This window comes from Nerophis ophidion, linkage group LG18 (genome assembly GCF_033978795.1).
Source record: "Nerophis ophidion isolate RoL-2023_Sa linkage group LG18, RoL_Noph_v1.0, whole genome shotgun sequence".
In the NCBI taxonomy this organism is placed as follows: domain Eukaryota; kingdom Metazoa; phylum Chordata; class Actinopteri; order Syngnathiformes; family Syngnathidae; genus Nerophis; species Nerophis ophidion.
The window spans coordinates 46,307,216-46,328,311 of NC_084628.1; the positions used below are offsets into that span (position 1 = coordinate 46,307,216).

Below are 21,096 nucleotides of genomic sequence, written 5' to 3' on the forward strand. Positions count from 1 at the left end.
GAGGAATGCTCATCAAACACTTATTTGGAACATCCCACAGGTGTGCAGGCTAATTGGGAACAGGTGGGTGCCATGATTGGCTATAAAAACAGCTTCCCAAAAAAATGCTCAGTCTTTCACAAGAAAGGATGGGGCGAGGTACACCCCTTTGTCCACAACTGTGTCAGCAAATAGTCAAACAGTTTAAGAACAACCTTTCTCAAAGTGCAATTGCAAGAAATTTAGGGATTTCAACATCTACGCTCCATAATATCATCAAAAGGTTCAGAGAATCTGGAGAAATCACTCCATGTAAGCGGCATGGCCGGAAACCAACATTGAATGACCGTGACCTTCCATCCCTCGGACGGCACTGTATCAAAAAACGACATCAATCTCTATAAGATATCACCACATGGGCTCAGGAACACTTCAAAAAAACACTGTCACTAAATACAGTTTGTTGCTACACCTATAAGTGCAAGTTAAAGCTCTACTATGCAAAGCGAAAGCCATTTATCAACAACATCCAGAAACGCCACCGGCTTCTCTGGGCCCGAGATCATCTAAGATGGACTGATGCAAAGTGGAAAAGTGTTCTGTGGTCTGATGAGTCCACATTTAGAAATTGTTTTTGGAAATATTCGACATCGTGTCATCCGGACCAAAGGGGAAGCGAACCATCCAAACTGTTATCGACGCAAAGTTGAAAAGCCAGTATCTGTGATGGTATGGGGGTGCATTAGTGCCCAAGGCATGGGTAACTTACAGATCAGTGAAGGCACCATTAATGCTGAAAGGTACATACAGGTTTTGGAACAACATATGCTGCCATCGAAGCGACGTCTTTTTCATGGACGCCGCTGCTTATTTTAGCAAGACAATGCCAAGCCACATTCAGCACGTGTTACAACAGCGTGGCTTCATAAAAAAAGAATGCGGGTACTTTCCTGGCCTGCCTGCAGTCCAGACCTGTCTCCCATCGAAAATGTGTGGCGCATTATGAAGCGTAAAATACGACAGCGGAGACCCCGGACTGTTGAACGACTGAAGCTCTACATAAAACAAGAATGGGAAAGAATTCCACTTTCAAAGCTTCAACAATTAGTTTCCTCAGTTCCCAAACGTTTATTGAGTGTTGTTAAAAGAAAAGGTGATGTAACACAGTGGTGAACATGCGCTTTCCCAACTACTTTGGCACGTATTGCGGCCATGCAATTTTAAGTTAATTATTTGCAAAAAAAAAAATAATAAAGTTTATGAGTTTGAACATCAAATATGTTGTCTTTGTAGCATATTCAACTGAATATGGGTTGAAAATGATTTGCAAATCATTGTATTCTGTTTATATTTACATCTAACACAATTTCCCAACTTATATGGAAACAGGGTTTGTATTAGTAAGAAAACAAAGACTCCTAATTAGTCTGCTGACATATGCAGTAGCAAATTGTGTTATTTATCATTCTATTATTTTGTCAACATTATTAAGGACAAGTGGTAAAAAATTAATTATTATTCTACTCGTTCATTTACTGTTAATATCTGCTTACTTTCTCTTTTAGCATGTTCTATCTTGAATTCTGTTAAAATGTAATAAACACTTATTCTGTTGTTTGATACTTCACATTAGTTTTGGATGATACCACAAATTTGGGTATCAATCCGATACCAAGTCCTTACAGGATCATACATTGGTCATATTCAAAGTCCTCATGTGTCCAGGGACATATTTCCTGAGTTTATAAACATAATATACATTCAAAAAAAAAAAAAAAGAAGATGTGATGCCAAAAAAAATGGATGTAATCATAGTAGTATCGACTAGACACGAGCCTGTACTTGGTATCATTACAGTGGATGTCAGGTGTAGATCCACCAATGGTGTTTGTTTACATTTTGATGCCGGTGAGCTACGGTGTGTAGTGAAACATGTTTAGCTATTCCTCGTCCTGCAGGGATGATACTTGTGAGAAACGTACTTTGTCGCCATGGAGGCGAGGTTTAGTGATTAGAAGTAGCTTGACTACTGCAACACACTTCTTGTCGGGATCCCCAGCAAGAACATCCAGAATCTGCAGTACTTACAGAATAGTGCTGCCAGGATCCTGATGAGAGTGCAGGAATACGACCACATCAAACCAACTCTCAAATCCCTTCAATCGCTTCCTGTTCCACTCAGCATTGAATTCAAAATCTCCCTACTAACTCACAAGTGCCTCCATGGAAATGCCCACGTCTACCTCAAAGAACTGCTCAGCCCCAAATCCTCCACACGACACCTCCGCTCCAGACAGGCTAACCTCCTCCAACCTCCACGGACAAAGCTACGAACTATGGGAGACTGGGCTTTCTGCTCCGCCGCTCCCAGTCTGTGGAACGCTCCCTGACCACCTGAGGGCACCTCAGACTGTGGATGCTTTTATAAAAGGCTTAAAAACCCTTCTTTTTAAAAAGCCTTTTTATAGATATGCATGCTGGTTCTAGCTATTGGGCTGTTTCTATTTTATATTTTATTTATTTTTATCATCTTTTTATTATTACTATTTTTTTTACACTATGGCACTTTAAGGTTGTTTGCTTAACTTAAAGTGCTTTTTTACAAATAAAATATGTTATTATTAGCAAAAACACTGCAAGACGTTAGCAGCTAGCTAGCAAGCCATGTCTTAAAGCCCCTCTTCCTGAGGGCGTTTCAGTGTTATACCTTTACCTTTATCTTAAATTTTTAAGCCAAAATGCGTCCGTTCTCCCTTTTCTGTCTACACACTGCCTGCTGGTAAGTGTTCTGTGATTGTGTGCCGCCGAACATGCTCGTCTGCTTGCAAACCAGCAATGACTTGACGTGCCAGTACGTTTCAGAGGCTTTATCGTACCAAAAATTATTAATTAGTATTGCAGTACTATACTAATACCGGTATACCGTACAACTCTACGCAGTATAAACAATTCATAAATACAAGTCCCATTTTGTGGACGTTTCCGTGTGTCAAGACTTGGACTATGGCGCGGTTTGTTTTCCCACGGTGCAAAGCGACTGGACTTTACAGGGCGTGAATTAATTTTACTCAAAAAGGAACAAACAAAAGGCGTGCACAAGGCGGAGAACAAACTTGTCTAAGAAAACAAAAACTAGCACGAAGGCAGAACTATGGACAAAAAAACAAAAACACTTACTGTGACATGAAAAAACGAGCATGGATAATGTAAGGGGAAACAAGAATGATGTAGTCAGGCCGACTACCTGGCAACTACAGGCTTAAAAAATGGTGATATGATTAACAAACAAAGGCGTGCACAAGGCGGAGAACAAACTTTTCTAAGAAAACAAAAACTAGCACGAAGGCAGAACTATGGACAAAAAAACAAAAACACTTACTGTGACGTGAAAAAACGAGCATAGATAATGTCACGGGTATCAAGAGTGATGTCGTCAGGCCGACTACCTGGCAACTACAGGCTTAAAAAATGGTGATATGATTAACAAACAAACAACAGGCGCGCACAAGGCGGAGAACAAACTTGTCTAAGAAAACAAAAACTAGCACAAAGGCAGAACTATGGACAAAAAAGCAAGAACGCTTACTGTGACGTGAAAAAACGAGCATAGATAATGTTACGGGTATCAAGTGTGATGTAGTCAGGCCGACTACCTGGCAACTACAGGCTTAAATAATGGTGTTATGATTAACAAAGGTGCATGAGTCCTAAACAAATCAGGTGCGTGAGTCCAAATGAATTAGGTGAACTAATTGGTCCAAAACCCAAACAGAACATAACTAAACAAAACGTGACCACAGAACACGACACCATGCACCGATTGACACTTATTGGCAGCATAGGTCGGTTGGTAGAGTGGCCGTGCCAGCAACTTGAGGGTTCCAGGTTCGATTCCAGCTTCCGCCATCCTAGTCATTGCCGTTGTGTCCTTGGGCAAGACGCTTTACCCGCCTGCTCCCAGTGCCACCCACACTGCTTTAAATGTAACTTAGATATTGGGTTTCACTATGTAAAGTGCTTTGAGTCACTAGAGAAAAGCGCTATATAAATATAAATCACTTCACTTCACTTATTGACTTCACCTGTGATGTTGCCCCAGGGCATGTCAGTTGTGGACCCCTCTGTGCAATAGAACCCAGGCTTGCAGGGACCAGATGGGGACAGGAGACCGGCGTTAGCACAGTAATGGCCGGGAGGACAAGGCCGACAGTCCTGTGCTGATGTGGCCCCTGGAACCGCCAAAGAAATTCAATCAGCGAATCATAATAGTACACTAAGACGCGATCATAAATGGTCCAATTAATGCCTCTTTGCACCAGGTCAAAAAAAATTGTCATTAACAGATGTCGCTGCAGGAAACCTTTTTTTTTTTTGACCATGAAGTCTATGCATAGGAATAGGTACCGAATTAACTAGTTTTACGAGTATTGACAAAATTTCCTCTGTACTAGTGGGTACTGATTAATTTTAAATCAAACGGTACCATACTACAATACAGTACCTTGTTAAAAGGTGTATTTTGGTAATGATGACATTTTCCATGTAAAGAAAGCAAGCATGCGTGACAGAAAAACAGTAAAAAAAAAGGCTATTACCGCTACCCTGTGGGCAGAAATACACATCACAGTAACATAATGCCTTTATTTATTTTACAGAAAAGAGCAATCCGTATTATTTTTAAAGTAGGATACAGCAGTGTTTTTCAACCACTGTGCGGCGGCACACTCGCCGTGAGATACAGTCTGGTGTGCCGTGGGAGATTATCTCATTTCACCTATTTGGGTTAAAAATATTTTTTACAAACCAGTAATTATAGTCTGCAAATTATGTGTTGTTGTTGTCTAGGGTAACTGTGTAATACTCTTCCATATCAGTAGGGGGCAGCCGGTAGCTAATTGGATTTGTAGATGTCGGGAACAGTGGGAGGCAGCGTGCAGGTAAAAAGGTGTCTAATATTTTTACCAAAAATAAACAAAACGTGAGTGCCCATAACAAAAAGCATTGAAGCTTAGGGAAGGCTATGTAGAACCAAACTAGAACTGAACTTGTTAAAAAGTAATGCTGGACGACAGCAAAGACTTACTGTGGAGCAAAGAGGGCGTCCACAATGTACATCCGAACGTGACGTGACAATCAACGATGTCACCACAAAGAAGGATAAAAACAATTGAAATATTCTTGATTGCTAAAACAAAGTATATGCAGGAAATATGGCTCAAAGGAAGACATGAAACTTCTACAGGAAAATACCAAAAAAAGAGGAAAAGCCACCAAAGTAGGAGCACAAGACAAGAACTAAAACACTACACACAGGAAAACGGCAATAAAGTCAAAATAAATCAGGGTGTGATGTGACAGGTGGTGACAGTACACCTACTTTGAGACAAGAGCTATAGTCATGCATGCTTGCTTATGCTTTAAAGCAGTGGTTCCCAAAGTGGGCGGTACCGTGGAAAGATCTGGGGGGGCGGTGAGGAAGAAGGGGGCGGTAGGGGGGCGGCAGTCCGAAGTCGAAGTTCGAACGTTTGTTTGACGATTTGTACACAACACGTGCAGCAGGACGAGTCAGTGGACGACGCATCAGGGTCCGGTTACCACACGCCGCTCTGGCCCAGTCAGATCCGACAGCATAGACTACAAAAGCAAAAGCTCAGGTTTGTAATTTCAAGCTTGTAATGTTCAGAATTTTATCTTATAATAAAAACCGCATTCTGGCGGTCAACATCATCTTGAGGTCAAGTCAACATGAAATTGGGGACTCGCCAGAACGTGTGTGAGACAATGAAGGTTACTGGTGGAATGTTTATTTACCATTCTATGTTGCTGAAACAGTTAAAACTGCTAAAAAAATAAATCGGTTTACTAAATTGGGTTTTATTTGTGAAATACACATTTGTGTTTAACCTTTCTCTTTTCAAATTGCAGCATACCAAATATCAAGAAAGAGGTGTTTGTTTTTATGTGTCTGTGGGGTGGAATTCACCAGGGAGCCAAGGGGCGCCAGCCTGCAAAAGTTTGGGAACCGATGCTTTAAAGTCATATCCGACAATCGCGACGACAACTTTTTACTTTCACCTGAATTTTGTTTTTAATGATTTCTGCTGGTGGTTTTTTTAACGCAAAAAATGTGCCTTGGCTCAAAAAAGGTTGAAAAACACTGGGATGCAGAAATAAAACAAATTCACTCTTCATTAGGTAAAGATTATTAAAACTAAAAGACATTATAGAATTGCATACTCTATTAGTGATGTCCAAATCTAGAAATAAAGTTATTCCAAAGGACTTACAAAAGTTATTCGTGTTCACGTCCGAAGATGAAAATCACATATGACTTTAAACATCCGAGAGATGTGAAACAAATGTGCGTGTCTGTTGCTGGTCTGAAAGGATGGGATTCTCTAAAGCAGGGGTGTCAAACTCAAATACAGAGTGGGCCAAAATTTAAAACTGAACAAAGCCGCGGGCCAAGGTTGAACAAATTAACCTTTTAATAGGGACCCAAACAAGTTTTGCATTGAATATTGAACAAGCAAGGCTTATATAACTTTATAGTGACATGCAAAATCTAGTTTCAAATAATAATAATTAAAAAATATCAATGGCATATCAAATAAAATAAATTTATTTAATGCCTTTTTTTCGGTGGCGGGTTTGAGTTGGGGCGGAGTTTGGTGGTATATTATAGCATCCTGGAAAGGTTAGTGCTGCAAGGGGTTCTGGGTATTTGTTCTGTTGTGTTACGGTGCGGATGTTCTCCCGAAATGTGCTTGTCATTCTTGTTTGGTGTGGGTTCACAGTATGGCGCATATTTGTAACAGTGTTAAAGTTGGTTATACCGCCACCCTCAGTGTGACCTGTATGGCTGTTGACCAAGTATGCATTGCATTCACCTATGTGTATCTGTAAAAGCCGCATTTATTATGTAACTGGGCCGACACGCAGTTAGTATGAAGGAAAAGCGGACGTGACGACATGTAGAGAACGCCAGAAGCAGTGCTTTTACCGCCCGCCCCCAATATTATTGTCCGGGTGGAAATCGGGAGGGTCACTGAACTTCGGGAGTCTACCAGGAAAATTTGGAGGGTTGACGAGTATGAGTATTAGAGGTGAATGTGGTGTTACAGCGACGGGCCAGCTCTAATGTTAATTTGATATTGCCTCAAGGGCCAAATGAAATTTTCACTGCGGGCCAAATTTGGCCCACGGGCCAGAGTTTGACACCCATGCTCTAAAAAAAGACTTGAAGTTGCAAGAATATTTTTGAATTTAAACAAAGTTACAAAAAGATACAACTGGCATTATATCAAACGGATTTTTTGATTTTGATTGGACGTGTCATTGTGAAAATGCTTAAACGAAAATTTAAAAAGTGTGTTGGAGTTCGGGTGTTGGTGAACAGTGATAAAGTCATCTAAAATAATTTGTGTTAAAAAAGAGGGCAGAGGAATATAATATTCTTATAAAGGCCACCAAGTGGTCTAGTGGTTAGAGTGTCTGCCCTGAGATGGGTAGGTTGTGAGTTCAAACCCCGGCCGAGTCATACAGTGTATATACAGTTGTGATCAAAATTATTCAACCCCCACACAATTTTGGTGTTTTAGCAAGTTGGACATTTATTCCGTATTTTGTTTGTAGTCATATCAAATAAAGAAGTGTCAAATAGACAAATGCAACTTAAATTGTAACTCTGTATTTTACAAAATACCAACAAAGGACATTTTTCTTAATATCTCATTGACAAAATCATTCAACCCCTTGAAGATCATAACTCTTAAGAACAGAATTTGAATAAGGTCTTTTCAATCAGGTGTTGATAACACCTGTAGATGTGATTAGAACCATAACGAGCAACAATTAAACTGATTGAAAAAGACTGACGCTCAGCTTCTTGTAGATGGTCAATGGTGTATTTGCAACATGGTGAAGTCCAGGGAGTGGTCAAAGAAGTCAAGAGAGGAGGTCATTTCTCTTCATAAGAAAGGATATGGATATAAGAAAATAGCAAAGACATTACACATTCTAAGAGACACAGTTGGGAGCATAATTTGTAAGTTTAAAGCTAAAGGCACAGTAGAAACACTACCTGGGCGTGGTAGAAAGAGGATGCTGTGTGCAACTGCTGTCCGGTATTTGAAGCGTACAGTGGTGAAAAACCCCCGGGTAACAGCTGAGGAACTACAACAGGACATTGCAGAGGGGGGAACGCAGGTTTCGTCCCAGACAATAAGGCGCGCACTACGAGATGAAGGCCTCCATGCCAGAACTCCCAGGCGCACCCCACTTCTGACTACCAGGCACAAGAAAATTGACTCCAGTATGCCAAAAATCATCTGGACAAACCCCAAAGGTTTTGGGAAACTGTTCTATGGCGTGATGAGACAAAACTGGAACTCTTTGGAGGAGAAAAAATGAAGCTTACAAAGAGAAGAACACCTTGCCTACTGTTAAGCATGGTGGGGGGTCAATCATGCTCTGGGGCTGTTTCTCTGCCTCAGGTACCGAGAATCTCCAGCGTGTTGAAGGCATTATGAATTCTTTTTCCTAGCAGGATATATTAGCTGCAAATGTCATGAAGTCAGTGAGGAAGCTGAGGCTTGGGAGACGTTGGACCTTCCAACAGGACAAGGATCCCAAGCATACCTCCAAATTAATAATCAGGGTGGTTGCAGAAGAAGGGCTGGAAGACTCTGGAGTGGCCTTCACAGTCGCCAGACCTAAATCCTCTAGAAAAGCTGTGGTGGGACTTGAAGAAGCCCAAGAATATGAATGAACTGGAGGCCTTTGCCCAAGAGGAATGGGCTAAAATACTGTAGATGCTTGCAAGAAGCTTGTGTATCACCTTTGAAGGATGTCATTACTGTTCTACTAAGTACTAAAGATGCATGGAACTAGGGGGTTGAATCATTTTGTCAACGAGATATTAAGACAAATGTCCTTTTTTGCTATTTGTAAAATACAGTGTTACAATTTAAGTTGCATTTGTCTATTTGACACTTCTTTATTTGATATGACTATGAACAAAATACGGAATAAATGTCCAACTTGCTTAAACACCAAAATTGTGTGGGGGTTGAAGAATTTTGATCACATCTATATATCCATCCATCTTCTTCCGCTTATCCGAGGTGGGGTCGCGGGGGCAGCAGCCTAAGCAGGGAAGCCCAGACTTCCCTCCCTCCAGCCACTTCATCTAGCTCTTCCCGGGGGATCCCGAGGCGTTCCCAGGCCAGCCGGGAGATATAGTCTTCCCAACGTGTCCTGGGTCTTCCCCGTGGCCTCCTACCAGCTGGACGTGCCCTAAACACATCCCTAGGGAGGCGTTCGGGTGGCATCCTGACCAGATGCCCGAACCACCTCATCTGGCTCCTCTCGATGTGGAGGAGCAGCGGTTTTACGTTGAGTTCCTCCTGGATGGCAGAGCTTCTCACCCTATCTCTAAGGGAGAGACCCAAACTCATTTTGACTGCTTGTATCCGTGATCTTATCCTTTCGGTCATGACCCAAAGCTCATGACCATAGGTGAGGATGGGAACGTAGATCGACCGGTAAATTGAGAGCTTTGCCTTCCGGCTCAGCTCCTTCTTCACCACAACGGATCGGTACAACGTCCGCATTACTGAAGACGCCGCACCGATCCGCCTGTCGATCTCACGATCCACTCTTCCCTCACTCGTGAACAAGACTCCTAGGTACTTGAACTCCTCCACTTGGGGCAGGGTCTCCTCCCCAACCCGGAGATGGCACTCCACCCTTTTCCGGGCGAGAACCATGGACTCGGACTTGGAGGTGCTGATTCTCATTCCGGTCGCTTCACACTCGGCTGCGAACCGATCCAGTGATATATATATATATATATATATATATATATATATATATATATATATATATATATATATATATATATATATATATATATATACATATATAAGAAATACTTGAAAACAAATACACCCCCCCCCACCCCATTTCACAAATTCAGAGGTCTCGAGGTTGGCAAGTATGCTGTAGTCAACAACAGTAATATATATATTTTTTTCATTCTAAAATTAAAACGTGTGTATTTGCATCATCTTTTAGTGTCATGAGTCACCTTCTACGGAGCTGAAAGTGCCCGTGGGACATGGCACCGTGTTACCACTACCCTGTGGGCAGTAGGACCCTGCGGGGCAGCGCCCCCCTGTTGTCTCGGTCTCCGGCTGGGCGGAGACTGACCTGTGGATGCAGAAGTAACTGAAGCAGAAGAAGTGAGGATGAAGACAGGAGAAGATTGAAGGGACAGTCAGAGCAGTTTAATCAAAGACAATGTGTGTGAATGTAACGAAAGGTGGACTCGGCGTGCTTGCATTTACCCGGGAGAGCAGAGTCCAGTTGGGGCTGCCAGTCCAGAGGAGGCGCAGTACTTCCCAGGAGGACAGGGCTCACAGCTCCACTCGCTGGATAAGCCCATCTGCCCGCTGAAGGTGCCAGCTGGGCACGGAAACCCCACACCAGACTGTGACCCTGTGGATAAATAGCATATCATATCTACAGATGGTCTGGGACCCAACATCACAAGACAGCTTGTGGAGACCGTCTTTGTCTTCATAATGCCGCGATTGAAATATTTTCATAATTAGGAGCCGTCTAATCTCACAGCCAAGTGTACGGGGCCACATATTTCTGAATCATATCCCAAGCATCACCAATTTTATTATACTGACTGTGTGGGTGTGTGTGATATGATTGGGTGTTCTACCTGGTGGGCAATAGTGTCCTTTAGGACACAGCGTGGGAGCGTGGATGGCGGACATATTCCCGTTGTCATCATCATCCATAAAGCCAGCACAGTAAAATCCTGCTGGGCAAGTAACACACACTGCCTGTGGAGAGACAATTTGCAAATGCAGTTTTGTTATGACAAAATTTACGACAAAGAACAGATGTTTATGAGAACCAACTGTCGTGAAGCCCTGAGCTGCTTGTTTTGGAGACAAAAGTCCGATCTATAACGTTTGTGGCGAACACATACATGCAGTTGAACCAGAGGAAAAGTACAATTGTATGAAAAGTGCACTATAAAAGTAGTAGGACATGTTGGGAGGACTATGTCTCCTGGCTGGCCTGGGAACGCCTCGGGATCCCCCAGCAGGAGCTGGATAAAATGGCTGGGGAGAGGGAAGTCTGGGCTTCCCTGCTTAGGCTGCTGCCCCCGCGACCCGACCTTGGATAAGACCTTGCAAGTTAAAAAAGCCTATTTAGTCAAAAGAAATGTAAAACTGCCTCTCTATGTAGCCTCTTAAGGCCCAAGCTGTTTGATTACATCAGGGGTGTCCAAAGTGCGGCCCGCGGGTCATTTTTTAACGGCCCCAAGGCACATTTTAAGAATACAATTGAAAAAAATTAAAAACATAAAAAGTGGTATAAAAGAGCAAACGGGTGAAATGTAACAACAAAATGTTGCAATGTTTACTCTTATAACACAAAGCCGCCATGCAGGCTGTTTCTTTCTTTAAAAAATAATAATGAATCAAAATCAATGTCCATCCATCCATCCATCATCTTCCGATTATCCGAGGTCGGGTCGCGGGGGCAACAGCCTAAGCAGGGAAACCCAGACTTCCCTCTCCCCAGCCACTTCGTCTAGCTCTTCCCGGGGGATCCCGAGGCGTTCCCAGGCCAGCCGGGAGACATAGTCTTCCCAACGTGTCCTGGGTCTTCCCCGTGGCCTCCTACCGGTTGGACGTGCCCTAAACACCTCCCTAGGGAGGCGTTCGGGTGGCATCCTGACCAGATGCCCGAACCACCTCATCTGGCTCCTCTCGATGTGGAGGAGCAGCGGCTTTACTTTGAGTTCCTCCCGGATGGCAGAGCTTCTCACCCTATCTCTAAGGGAGAGACCCGCCACCCGGCGGCGGAAACTCATTTCGGCCGCTTGTACCCGTGATCTTATCCTTTCGGTCATGACCCAAAGCTCATGACCATAGGTGAGGATGGGAACGTAGATCGACCGGTAAATTGAGAGCTTTGCCTTCCGGCTCAGCTCCTTCTTCACCACAACGGATCGGTACAACGTCCGCATTACTGAAGACGCCGCACCGATCCGGCTGTCGATCTCACGATCCACTCTTCCCTCACTCGTGAACAAGACTCCTAGGTACTTGAACTCCTCCACTTGGGGCAGGGTCTCCTCCCCAACCCGGAGATGGCATTCCACCCTTTTCCGGGCGAGAACCATGGACTCGGACTTGGAGGTGCTGATTCTCATTCCGGTCGCTTCACACTCGGCTGCGAACCGATCCAGTGAGAGCTGAAGATCCCGGTCAGATGAAGCCATCAGGACCACATCATCTGCAAAAAGCAGAGACCTAATCCTGCGGTTACCAAACCGGAACCCCTCAACGCCTTGACTGCGCCTAGAAATTCTGTCCATAAAAGTTATGAACAGAAAAGGTGACAAAGGACAGCCTTGGCGGAGTCCAACCCTCACTGGAAATGTGTTCGACTTACTGCCAGCAATGCGGACCAAGCTCTGGCACTGATCATACAGGGAGTGGACCGCCACAATAAGACAGTCCGATACCCCATACTCTCTGAGCACTCCCCACAGGACTTCCCGAGGGACACGGTCCAATGCCTTCTCCAAGTCCACAAAGCACATGTAGACTGGTTGGGCAAACTCCCATGCACCCTCAAGAACCCTGCCGAGAGTATAGAGCTGGTCCACAGTTCCATGACCAGGACGAAAACCACACTGTTCCTCCTGAATCCGAGGTTCGACTATCCGACGTAGCCTCCTCTCCAGTACACCTGAATAAACCTTACCGGGAAGGCTGAGGAGTGTGATCCCACGATAGTTGGAACACACCCTCCGGTCCCCCTTCTTAAAGAGAGGAACCACCACCCCGGTCTGCCAATCCAGAGGTACCGCCCCCGATGTCCACGTGATGCTGCAGAGTCTTGTCAACCAAGACACACCCACAGCATCCAGAGCCTTAAGGAACTCCGGGCGGATCTCGTCCACCCCCGGGGCCTTGCCGCCGAGGAGCTTTTTAACTACCTCAGCGACCTCAGCCCCAGAAATAGGAGAGTCCACCACAGATTCCCCAGGCACTGCTTCCACATAGGAAGACCTGTTGGTGGGATTGAGGTCTTCGAAGTATTCCTTCCACCTATCCACAACATCCGCAGTTGAGGTCAGCAGAACACCATCCGCACCATACACGGTGTTGATAGTGCACTGCAAAATCAATGTCATTTTGAATTATTGTCCTATTCAAGGCTTCGATTAAGTCACATTAAATATTCCACTTTGAGATATTTTTTAGGGAAAATGTTGCATATTTTGTGTTTTGCCATATAAAAAACTGAGCTGTTTTTTTTTAAAGAAGGGCCTAAAACAAATAAACAAAACATAAACAACAATAACACTTAAAATTGACGGATGATTCTGAAGTAGATCTTGAGATTATTGTGCTAAAAGTAAACAGTAAAAAAAAAAATTATAATTCATTTTTTAACACTTTAATGAGTAGGACACTTTTGGATCCCCAATTATTTTAGTGTGATTTGTTTTTAAGTGTCATTGCTCAAAAAATAATGAATCAAAATCCAAAATTAAGGCTCCAATTATTATATAATCTCAAATATTCCACCTAAAAAAGTTATTGGGTGAAAATATAGCATTTTTTTTTTTTCATTTTTTTTTTCTAATGTTGATCTATAGATTTAAAACTTACATAGTAATAAAAAATTATAATACTGAATAATGACACGTTTAATATTTTTTGGACCAAAACCCTTTGGGGTTATTGTATTGATTTTTAAAATAAAAATTATGAAAATGGCCCCCACTTGCTCTGATTTTTCAGTGTGCGGCCCTCAGTGGAAAAAGTTTGGATACCCCTGGTTTACATGCTTTTTTTTTATTTCTCTTTGCTATTTGGGGTTATTGGACCCTAATTAGAATACAAATTAACATTCATATTTTGAAATGATGTACTTAGTCCATAAGTGACTAATGTGTACTTCATGTTTAGTGACATGCTAATTCTTATTTTTACACTTTTTTCCCCCCAAATTCCATTGTATGCTATACTCTTCTGACACCACCAGATGGCAATATAAGTGTCCACATATGTGACCATAAAACCCCAATTCAGCAGTGTACACAATTGTGGAAATAAGAGCTAAAAGGTGCTGTCCACTAAGCCTTTAGAGCAGGGGTGTCCAAACTTTATCCACTGAGGGCCGCACACTGAAAAATCAAAGCAAGCGGGGGCTATTTTGATATTTTTTATTTTAAAAAACAATACAATATATGTATAAAAAATATACATTTTGGCCTCCACTCTGGCTTGATCTCAGGGACCCCAAAGGGTTTTGGTCCAAAAAAATATAAAAAATGTGTCATTATTCAGTACTATTATTTTTTATTATTATTCAAGTTTTAAATCTCTAGAACTAGATTAGGTCTATCTGTCAATATAATGATTTTAAAGATTTAAGTTGTATGCTCTTTGTCACAAAAAAAAAACAGTTTTTTTATGGAAAATCATAAAATATGCAATATTGTCACCCAATAATTTTTTCAAGTGGAATATTTGAGATTATATAATAATTGGAGCAATAAAAAGGTCAATAACTCACAACACCATTAATTTTAATTAATTATTATTGTTTGAGCAATGACACTTAAAAACAAATCACACTGAAATTATTGAGTTAAAGTGTTAGAAAATAAATTATAATTATAAATTATACATTTTTTTACTGTTTACTTTTAACACAATAATTTCGAGATCAGCTTAAGATTTGTCCGTCAATTATACGTTTTATTGTGGTTTATGTTTTTTGTTTGTTCATGTAAGGCCCTTCTTTGAAAAAACAGCTCAGTTTTTTATATGGCAAACACAAAATATGCAACATTTTCCCCAAAAAATATCTCAAAGTGGAAAATTTAATGTGACGTAATCGGAGCCTTGAATAGGTCAATAATTCAAAATGACATTGCTTTTGATTCATTATTATTTTTTAAAGAAAGAAAAAGCCTGCATGGCAGTTTTGTTTTATTATTACAGTAAACATTGCAACATATTCTTGTTACATTTCACCCGTTTGCTCTTTTAAATCACTTTTTACGTTTTAAAAATTTTTCAATCGTATTTTTAAATGTGCCGTGGGGCTGTTAAAAAAATTACCTGCGAGCCACAAATGACCCCCGGGCCGCACTTTGGACACCCTTGCTTTAGCGCAGAGGTGTCAAACTCAAATACAGAGTGGGCCAAAATTTTAAATGGAACAAAGCCGCGGGCCAAGGTTGAACAAATTAACCTTTTAATAGGGACCCAAACAAGTTTTGCAATAAATATTGAACAAGCAAGGCTTATATAACTTTAGTGACATGCAAAATCCAGTTTCAAATAATAATAATAAAAAAATTATCAATGGCACATCAAATAAAATTTAAATAAAAATGTTATGCCTTTTGTTCTATTTGCAATCTTCTGAGGTAAATATAAAAAAAATTCCACGGGCTAATAATACATTTGAAAATAAAATAGTAATGAATGAACCAAACATTCAAGCCTTGAAGTAGCAAAAGAAAATGCATGATTAAAACGTTAATTATTGGTCGGTTTGCTGGAAGTTTCCCGGAAGAGTTAGTGCGGCAAGGGGTTCTTGGTATTTGTTCTGTTGTGTTACGGTGCGGATGTTCACCCGAAATGTGTTTGTCATTGTTCTTTGGTGTGGGTTCACAGTGTGGCGCATATTTGTAACAGTGTTAAAGTTGTTTATACAGCCACCCTCAGTGTGACCTGTATGGCTGTTGATCAAGTATGGCTTGCATTCACTTGTGCGTGTGTGTGTAAAAGCCACAAATATTATGTGACACGCTGTTAGTATGGAGGAAAAGCGGACGTGACGACAGGTTGTAGAGAACGCTAAAGGCAGTGCCTTAAAGGGGAACATTATCACCAAACCTATGTAAGCGTCAATATATACCTTGATGTTGCAGAAAAAAGACCATGTCATTTTTTAACCGATTTCCGAACTCTAAATGGGTGAATTTTGGCAAATTAAACGCCTTTCTGTTTATCGCTCTTTTAGCGATGACGTCAGAACGTGACGTCACCGAGGTAACACACCCGCCATATTCATTTTCACATTACAAACACCGGGTCTCAGCTCTGTTATTTTCCGTTTTTTCGACTATTTTTTGGAACCTTGGAGACATCATGCCTCGTCGGTGTGTTGTCGGAGGGTGTAACAACACTAACAGGGAGGGATTCAAGTTGCACCACTGGCAAGAAATCTGCCGCCAGACCCCCTTTGAATGTACCAGAGTGTCTCCACATTTGACCGGCGATGCTAAGACAGACATGGCACAGAGATGTATGGATAACCTGCAGATGCATTTGCAACAATAATGTCAACGAAATCACAAAGGTGAGTTTTGTTGATGTTGTTGACTTATGTGCTAATCAGACATATTTGGTCATGGCATGACTGCCAGCTAATCGATACTAACATGCTACGCTAATCGATGCTAACATGCTATTTACGCTAGCTGTATGTACATTTGAAACTAGATACCCACATTTAATGCGAAACAAACACTTACCAATCGACAAATTTAAGTTGCTCCAGGGTCACAAGATGCGGAAGCCCTGATCGTTTGGTCCGCACATTTTACCGGCGATGCTAATAAGGCAGCCATGCTATGGGCCACTTCATTAGGTACACCCACGCTATGGCCGAATAGCGTCAATAGCTATTCGCTCAATAGCTTCAATTTCTTCTTCAATTACGTTTTCGCTATCTGCCTCCACACTCCGACCATCTGTTTCAATACATGCGTAATCTGTTGAATCGCTTAAGCCGCTGAAATCCGAGTCTGAATCCGAGCTAATGTGGCTATATCTGGCTTTGTTTACATTGGCAGCACTGTGTGACGTCACAGGGAAATGGATAGTGGTTTCGAAGATTGCGAAAATAAGGCACTTTAAAGCTTTATTTAGGGATATTCCGGGACCGGTAAAATTTTGAAAAAAACTTCAAAAAATACAACAAGCCACTGGGAACTGATTTTTATTGTTTTGAACCCTTTTGAAATTGTGATAATGTTCCCCTTTAAATGCACGCCCCCAACGTAGTTTTCCGGGTGGAAATCGGTAGAAATTCGGTAGAAATTCGGTAGAATGGTTGCCCCGGGAGATTTTCTGGAGGGGCACTGAACTTCGGGAGTCTACCGGGAAAATCAGGAGGGTTGGCAAGTGTGAGTATTAGCGGTGAATGCGGTGCTCCAGCGGCACAGACGCTGTATAACACCGGCGGGCCAGCTCTAATGCTAAATTGATATTGCTTAAAGGGCCAAATTAAATTACACGCCAGGCCAGATTTGGCCCGCTGTGTAATTTCATTTGGTCCTTGAGACAATGTCAAATTAACATTAGAGCTGGCCCGCCAGGATTATACAGCGGCAGTGCCGCTGTAACACTGCATTCACCGCTTATATTTATACTTGCCAACCCTCCTGATTTTCCCGGGAGACTCCCTAAGTTCAGTGCCCCTCCAGAAAATCTCCCGGGGCAACCATTCTACCGAATTTCTCCCTGGACAACAATATTGGGGTCGTGCCTTAAAGGCACTGTCTTTAGCGTTCCCCACAACGTTACGTCCGCTTTTCCTCTATACATACAGCGAGCCGGCCAAGTCACATAATATATGCAGCTTGTACACACACACACACACACACACACACAAGTGAATGCAAGGCATATTTGCCCACTGGGTGTGAGTTTTCCTTGCCCTTATGTGGGTTCTTCGGAGGATGTCGTAGTGGTTTGTACAGTCCTTTGAAACATTTGTGATTTAGGGCTATATAAATAAACATTGATTGAACAGCCATACGGGTCACACTGAGGGTGGCCGTATAAACAACTTTAACACTGTTACAAATATGCGCCACACTGTGAAGCCACACCAAACAAGAATGACAAACAATTCGGGAGAACAACCGCACCGAAACACGACATGAACACAACAGAACAAACACCCAGAAGCCCTTGCAGCACTAACTCTTTCGGGACGCTACAATATCCACCCCCGCTACCACCAAACCCCGCCACCCCCGACCACCTCATTATTTTATTTTCAAATTTATTAGCTAGTGGAAAAAGTTAATGTTGATATTTACATTAGAAGGCTACAAATGGAAAAGAGGCATTACATTTTTTGTTTAAATTTCATTTCTGTGATGTTTTTTCGTTTGTTTTTTGAAAGTTGATTTTGCACTATTAGGTTGCATAAGCGTTGTTTAAGCAAATCGGTGTAACAAACTGAGCAATAATTTACGTTTTATTCATTCACTTTCTCTTGCTACTTCAAGGCTTGAATGTTTGATTCATTCCTTATTTTTATTTTACTTTCAAATATATTATTGGCCTGCGGGAAAAGTTTATTTTGATATTTACCTCAGAAGGCTGCAAATAGAAAACAGGCATTAAATTTTTATTTAAAATCCATCCATCCATCCATTTTCTACCGCTTATTCCCTTTTGGGGGCGCGGGGGGCGCTGGCGCCTATCTCAGCCACAATCGGGCGGAAGGCAGGGTAGACCCTGGACAAGTCGCCACCTCATCGCAGGGCCAACACAGATAGACAGACAACATTCACACACTAGGGCCAATTTAGTGTTGCCAATCAACCTATCCCCAGGTGCATGTCTTTGGAAGTGGGAGGAAGCCGGAGTACCCGGAGGGAACCCACGCATTCACGGGGAGAACATGCAAACTCCACACAGAAAGATCCCGAGCCTGGATTTGAACCCAGGACTGCAGGACCTTCGTATTGTGAGGCAGACGCACTAACCCCTCTGCCACCGTGAAGCCCTATTTAAAATGCCATTGATATTTTTTAAATATTGTTATTATTATTTTAACAAAATTTTGCATGTCACTATAAAGTTATATAAGCCTTGCTTGTTCAATATTCAATGCAAAACTTGTTTGGGTCCCTATTAAAAGGTTCATTTGTTCAACCTTGGCCCGCGGCTTTGTTCCGTTTAAAATGTTGGCCCACTCTGTATTTGACTTTGACACCCCTGATTTAGAGGATCTATATACAAATTGAAGTTGTATCATATCCCCTTAATAGTGATAGTAATCGAATCACAAGGTAGCCAAAGATTCCCACCTCTACAACTGAGCATTACTTAGAATGGCCGCAAACTGCCCAGCCATACACATCCCATGTAACTTAGGGTAATACAGGATAGGACACTCTCCTTCAAGAAAGACCTTGGAGAAAACCAAAGCCAAGGTCAACACCCACAATAGCATCCTGCGCAAATCAGTGATCCCCCAGTGGGGTGCAAATCCACCATCAATGTGTGCAACTGCCGTGGCCCTGTGCTTACAGAGTAGACCTGCTCAGGCTGGAGTGGATCACCTCAAGCCAAACTGCTCGACACATCCATAAATTACACCTCCCGCATCATCACGGGAGGTCCTTAAGACAACACCTGTCCTGTGCCTTTATGCGCTCGCCGGCATCTCACCCCCGCACATCAGACTATGGGCATCGCTCAAGATGAACGGAGGAGACAGACGTCAGACACCCCTTGCATTACCGTGTAATTAAATCCACCTGCAGTGCAGAATGAGTCAAAAATCTCAAAATTGTCTATAGTAACACATTTCAAACAGTGTGTCCAACTAATACAGGGGTGTCCAAAATGCCACACATTCTGGAAATGCTATTGCAAAAATTAAAAAAAACACTTTAAAAAAAGGGAAATGTGGTGAAATCTAACGAGAAAAAGTTGCAATGTTGACACAAAACTTCCTTGCAGGCTGTTTTTTTTTCTTTTGTCTTTCTTTATTTTTCTTTTTTTGCCATTGCTCCAAAAAAAATTAAAATGACAAAAAGAGTCTATGTTATAATTAATTATTTTACTTTAAGTATTTCACTTTAAAATATGTTGTGTTGTAAATATTACCATATATTGTGTGGTTGCCATATAAAAACATCAAAGTTTTCTTTGACAAAAGAGCATAAAACAAAATAAATAATAGTTCAAATGTAAAATCGATAGATTTTGATCCTACTTATGTGTTGAAAGTAAAAGAAAAACCTAATAAAAATCTATCACTTTATGATTGGGCACCCTTTCTACAGCACCAAAATATATTTAGTGGCCTGGGAACGCCTCGGGATCCCCCGGGAAGAGCTAGACGAAGTGGCTGGGGAGAGGGAAGTGTGGGGGGTCCATGCTTAGGCTGCTGTCCCCGCGACCCGACCTCGGATAAGCGAAAGAAGATGGATGGATGGTATTTTATTTCTTTTTTCACTGATATTACTCAAAAAACATAAAGTAATTAAAATCAATGGTGTCCTGCATTATTGATCTTTCAGGGCTTTAATGACTAAATACTGCATATTTCAGTTTTACTATAAAAAAAAGTAGTTTTTGACAGAAAAGCCATAAAACCTTTTATTGTATTACTTTAACTTGAAGATGATACAGAGATTTATTGTAAGTGTTAAATAAAAAATAATAATAATTTGACTTATTTTTAACATTTTAATGACAAAGACCCTTTATGGTCCCCGAGACCCTTAAAGGTAAAATTAAAAAAATTAAAAATCCATGAAGCGATGAGGTGGCGACTTGTCCAGGGTGTACCCCGACTTCCGCCCGATTGTAGCTGAGATAGGCGCCGGCGACCCCAAAGGGAATAAGCGGTAGAACATGGATGGAATTTTGTTCTGGTTTGAAAATGACAAAATATCAAAACGGCCCCCCGCACACTTTCATTTTTGCATGTGCGGCCCTCAGTGGAAAAAGTTTGGACACCCCTGAACTAATACATTTAAATTAATCCAGCCTGTGTTAAATCTGTGTAAAATAAGCCTGACAGCACTATTTTAATTTTAAATAAATACAAGAAAACACGACAATTTCATGAGCTATTTTCCAAAGAAAGCCATTAGAGGCTCCAACATGTTCACTGTGTCCTCTTTTCTGTACCTTATATAATAGTTTGTATTGAAACTAGCTTTTTACAGTATATCAAAGAGTGTTACCTTGATATGTTTTGACTGTTGCCCATGGTTTTCTCCTCAGATGAAGTCGG

At 41.8% G+C, this 21,096-nt stretch overlaps 1 protein-coding gene across 1 annotated transcript in view; it reads right to left on the reverse strand.

Annotated features, from left to right (window-relative positions):
- The window catches only part of si:ch211-286b4.4 (zonadhesin), a 185,733-nt gene that overhangs the window by 158,045 nt on the left and 6,592 nt on the right, over positions 1 to 21,096 (reverse strand). Inside the window, exons 6-9 of the mRNA XM_061878358.1 lie at positions 10,715 to 10,838; positions 10,329 to 10,479; positions 10,070 to 10,209; positions 4,062 to 4,208 (exon numbers count right to left, since the gene is read on the reverse strand). Of these exons, the coding sequence (XP_061734342.1) occupies positions 4,062 to 4,208; positions 10,070 to 10,209; positions 10,329 to 10,479; positions 10,715 to 10,838 (562 nt within the window). The remainder of the gene's footprint in view (positions 1 to 4,061; positions 4,209 to 10,069; positions 10,210 to 10,328; positions 10,480 to 10,714; positions 10,839 to 21,096) is intronic.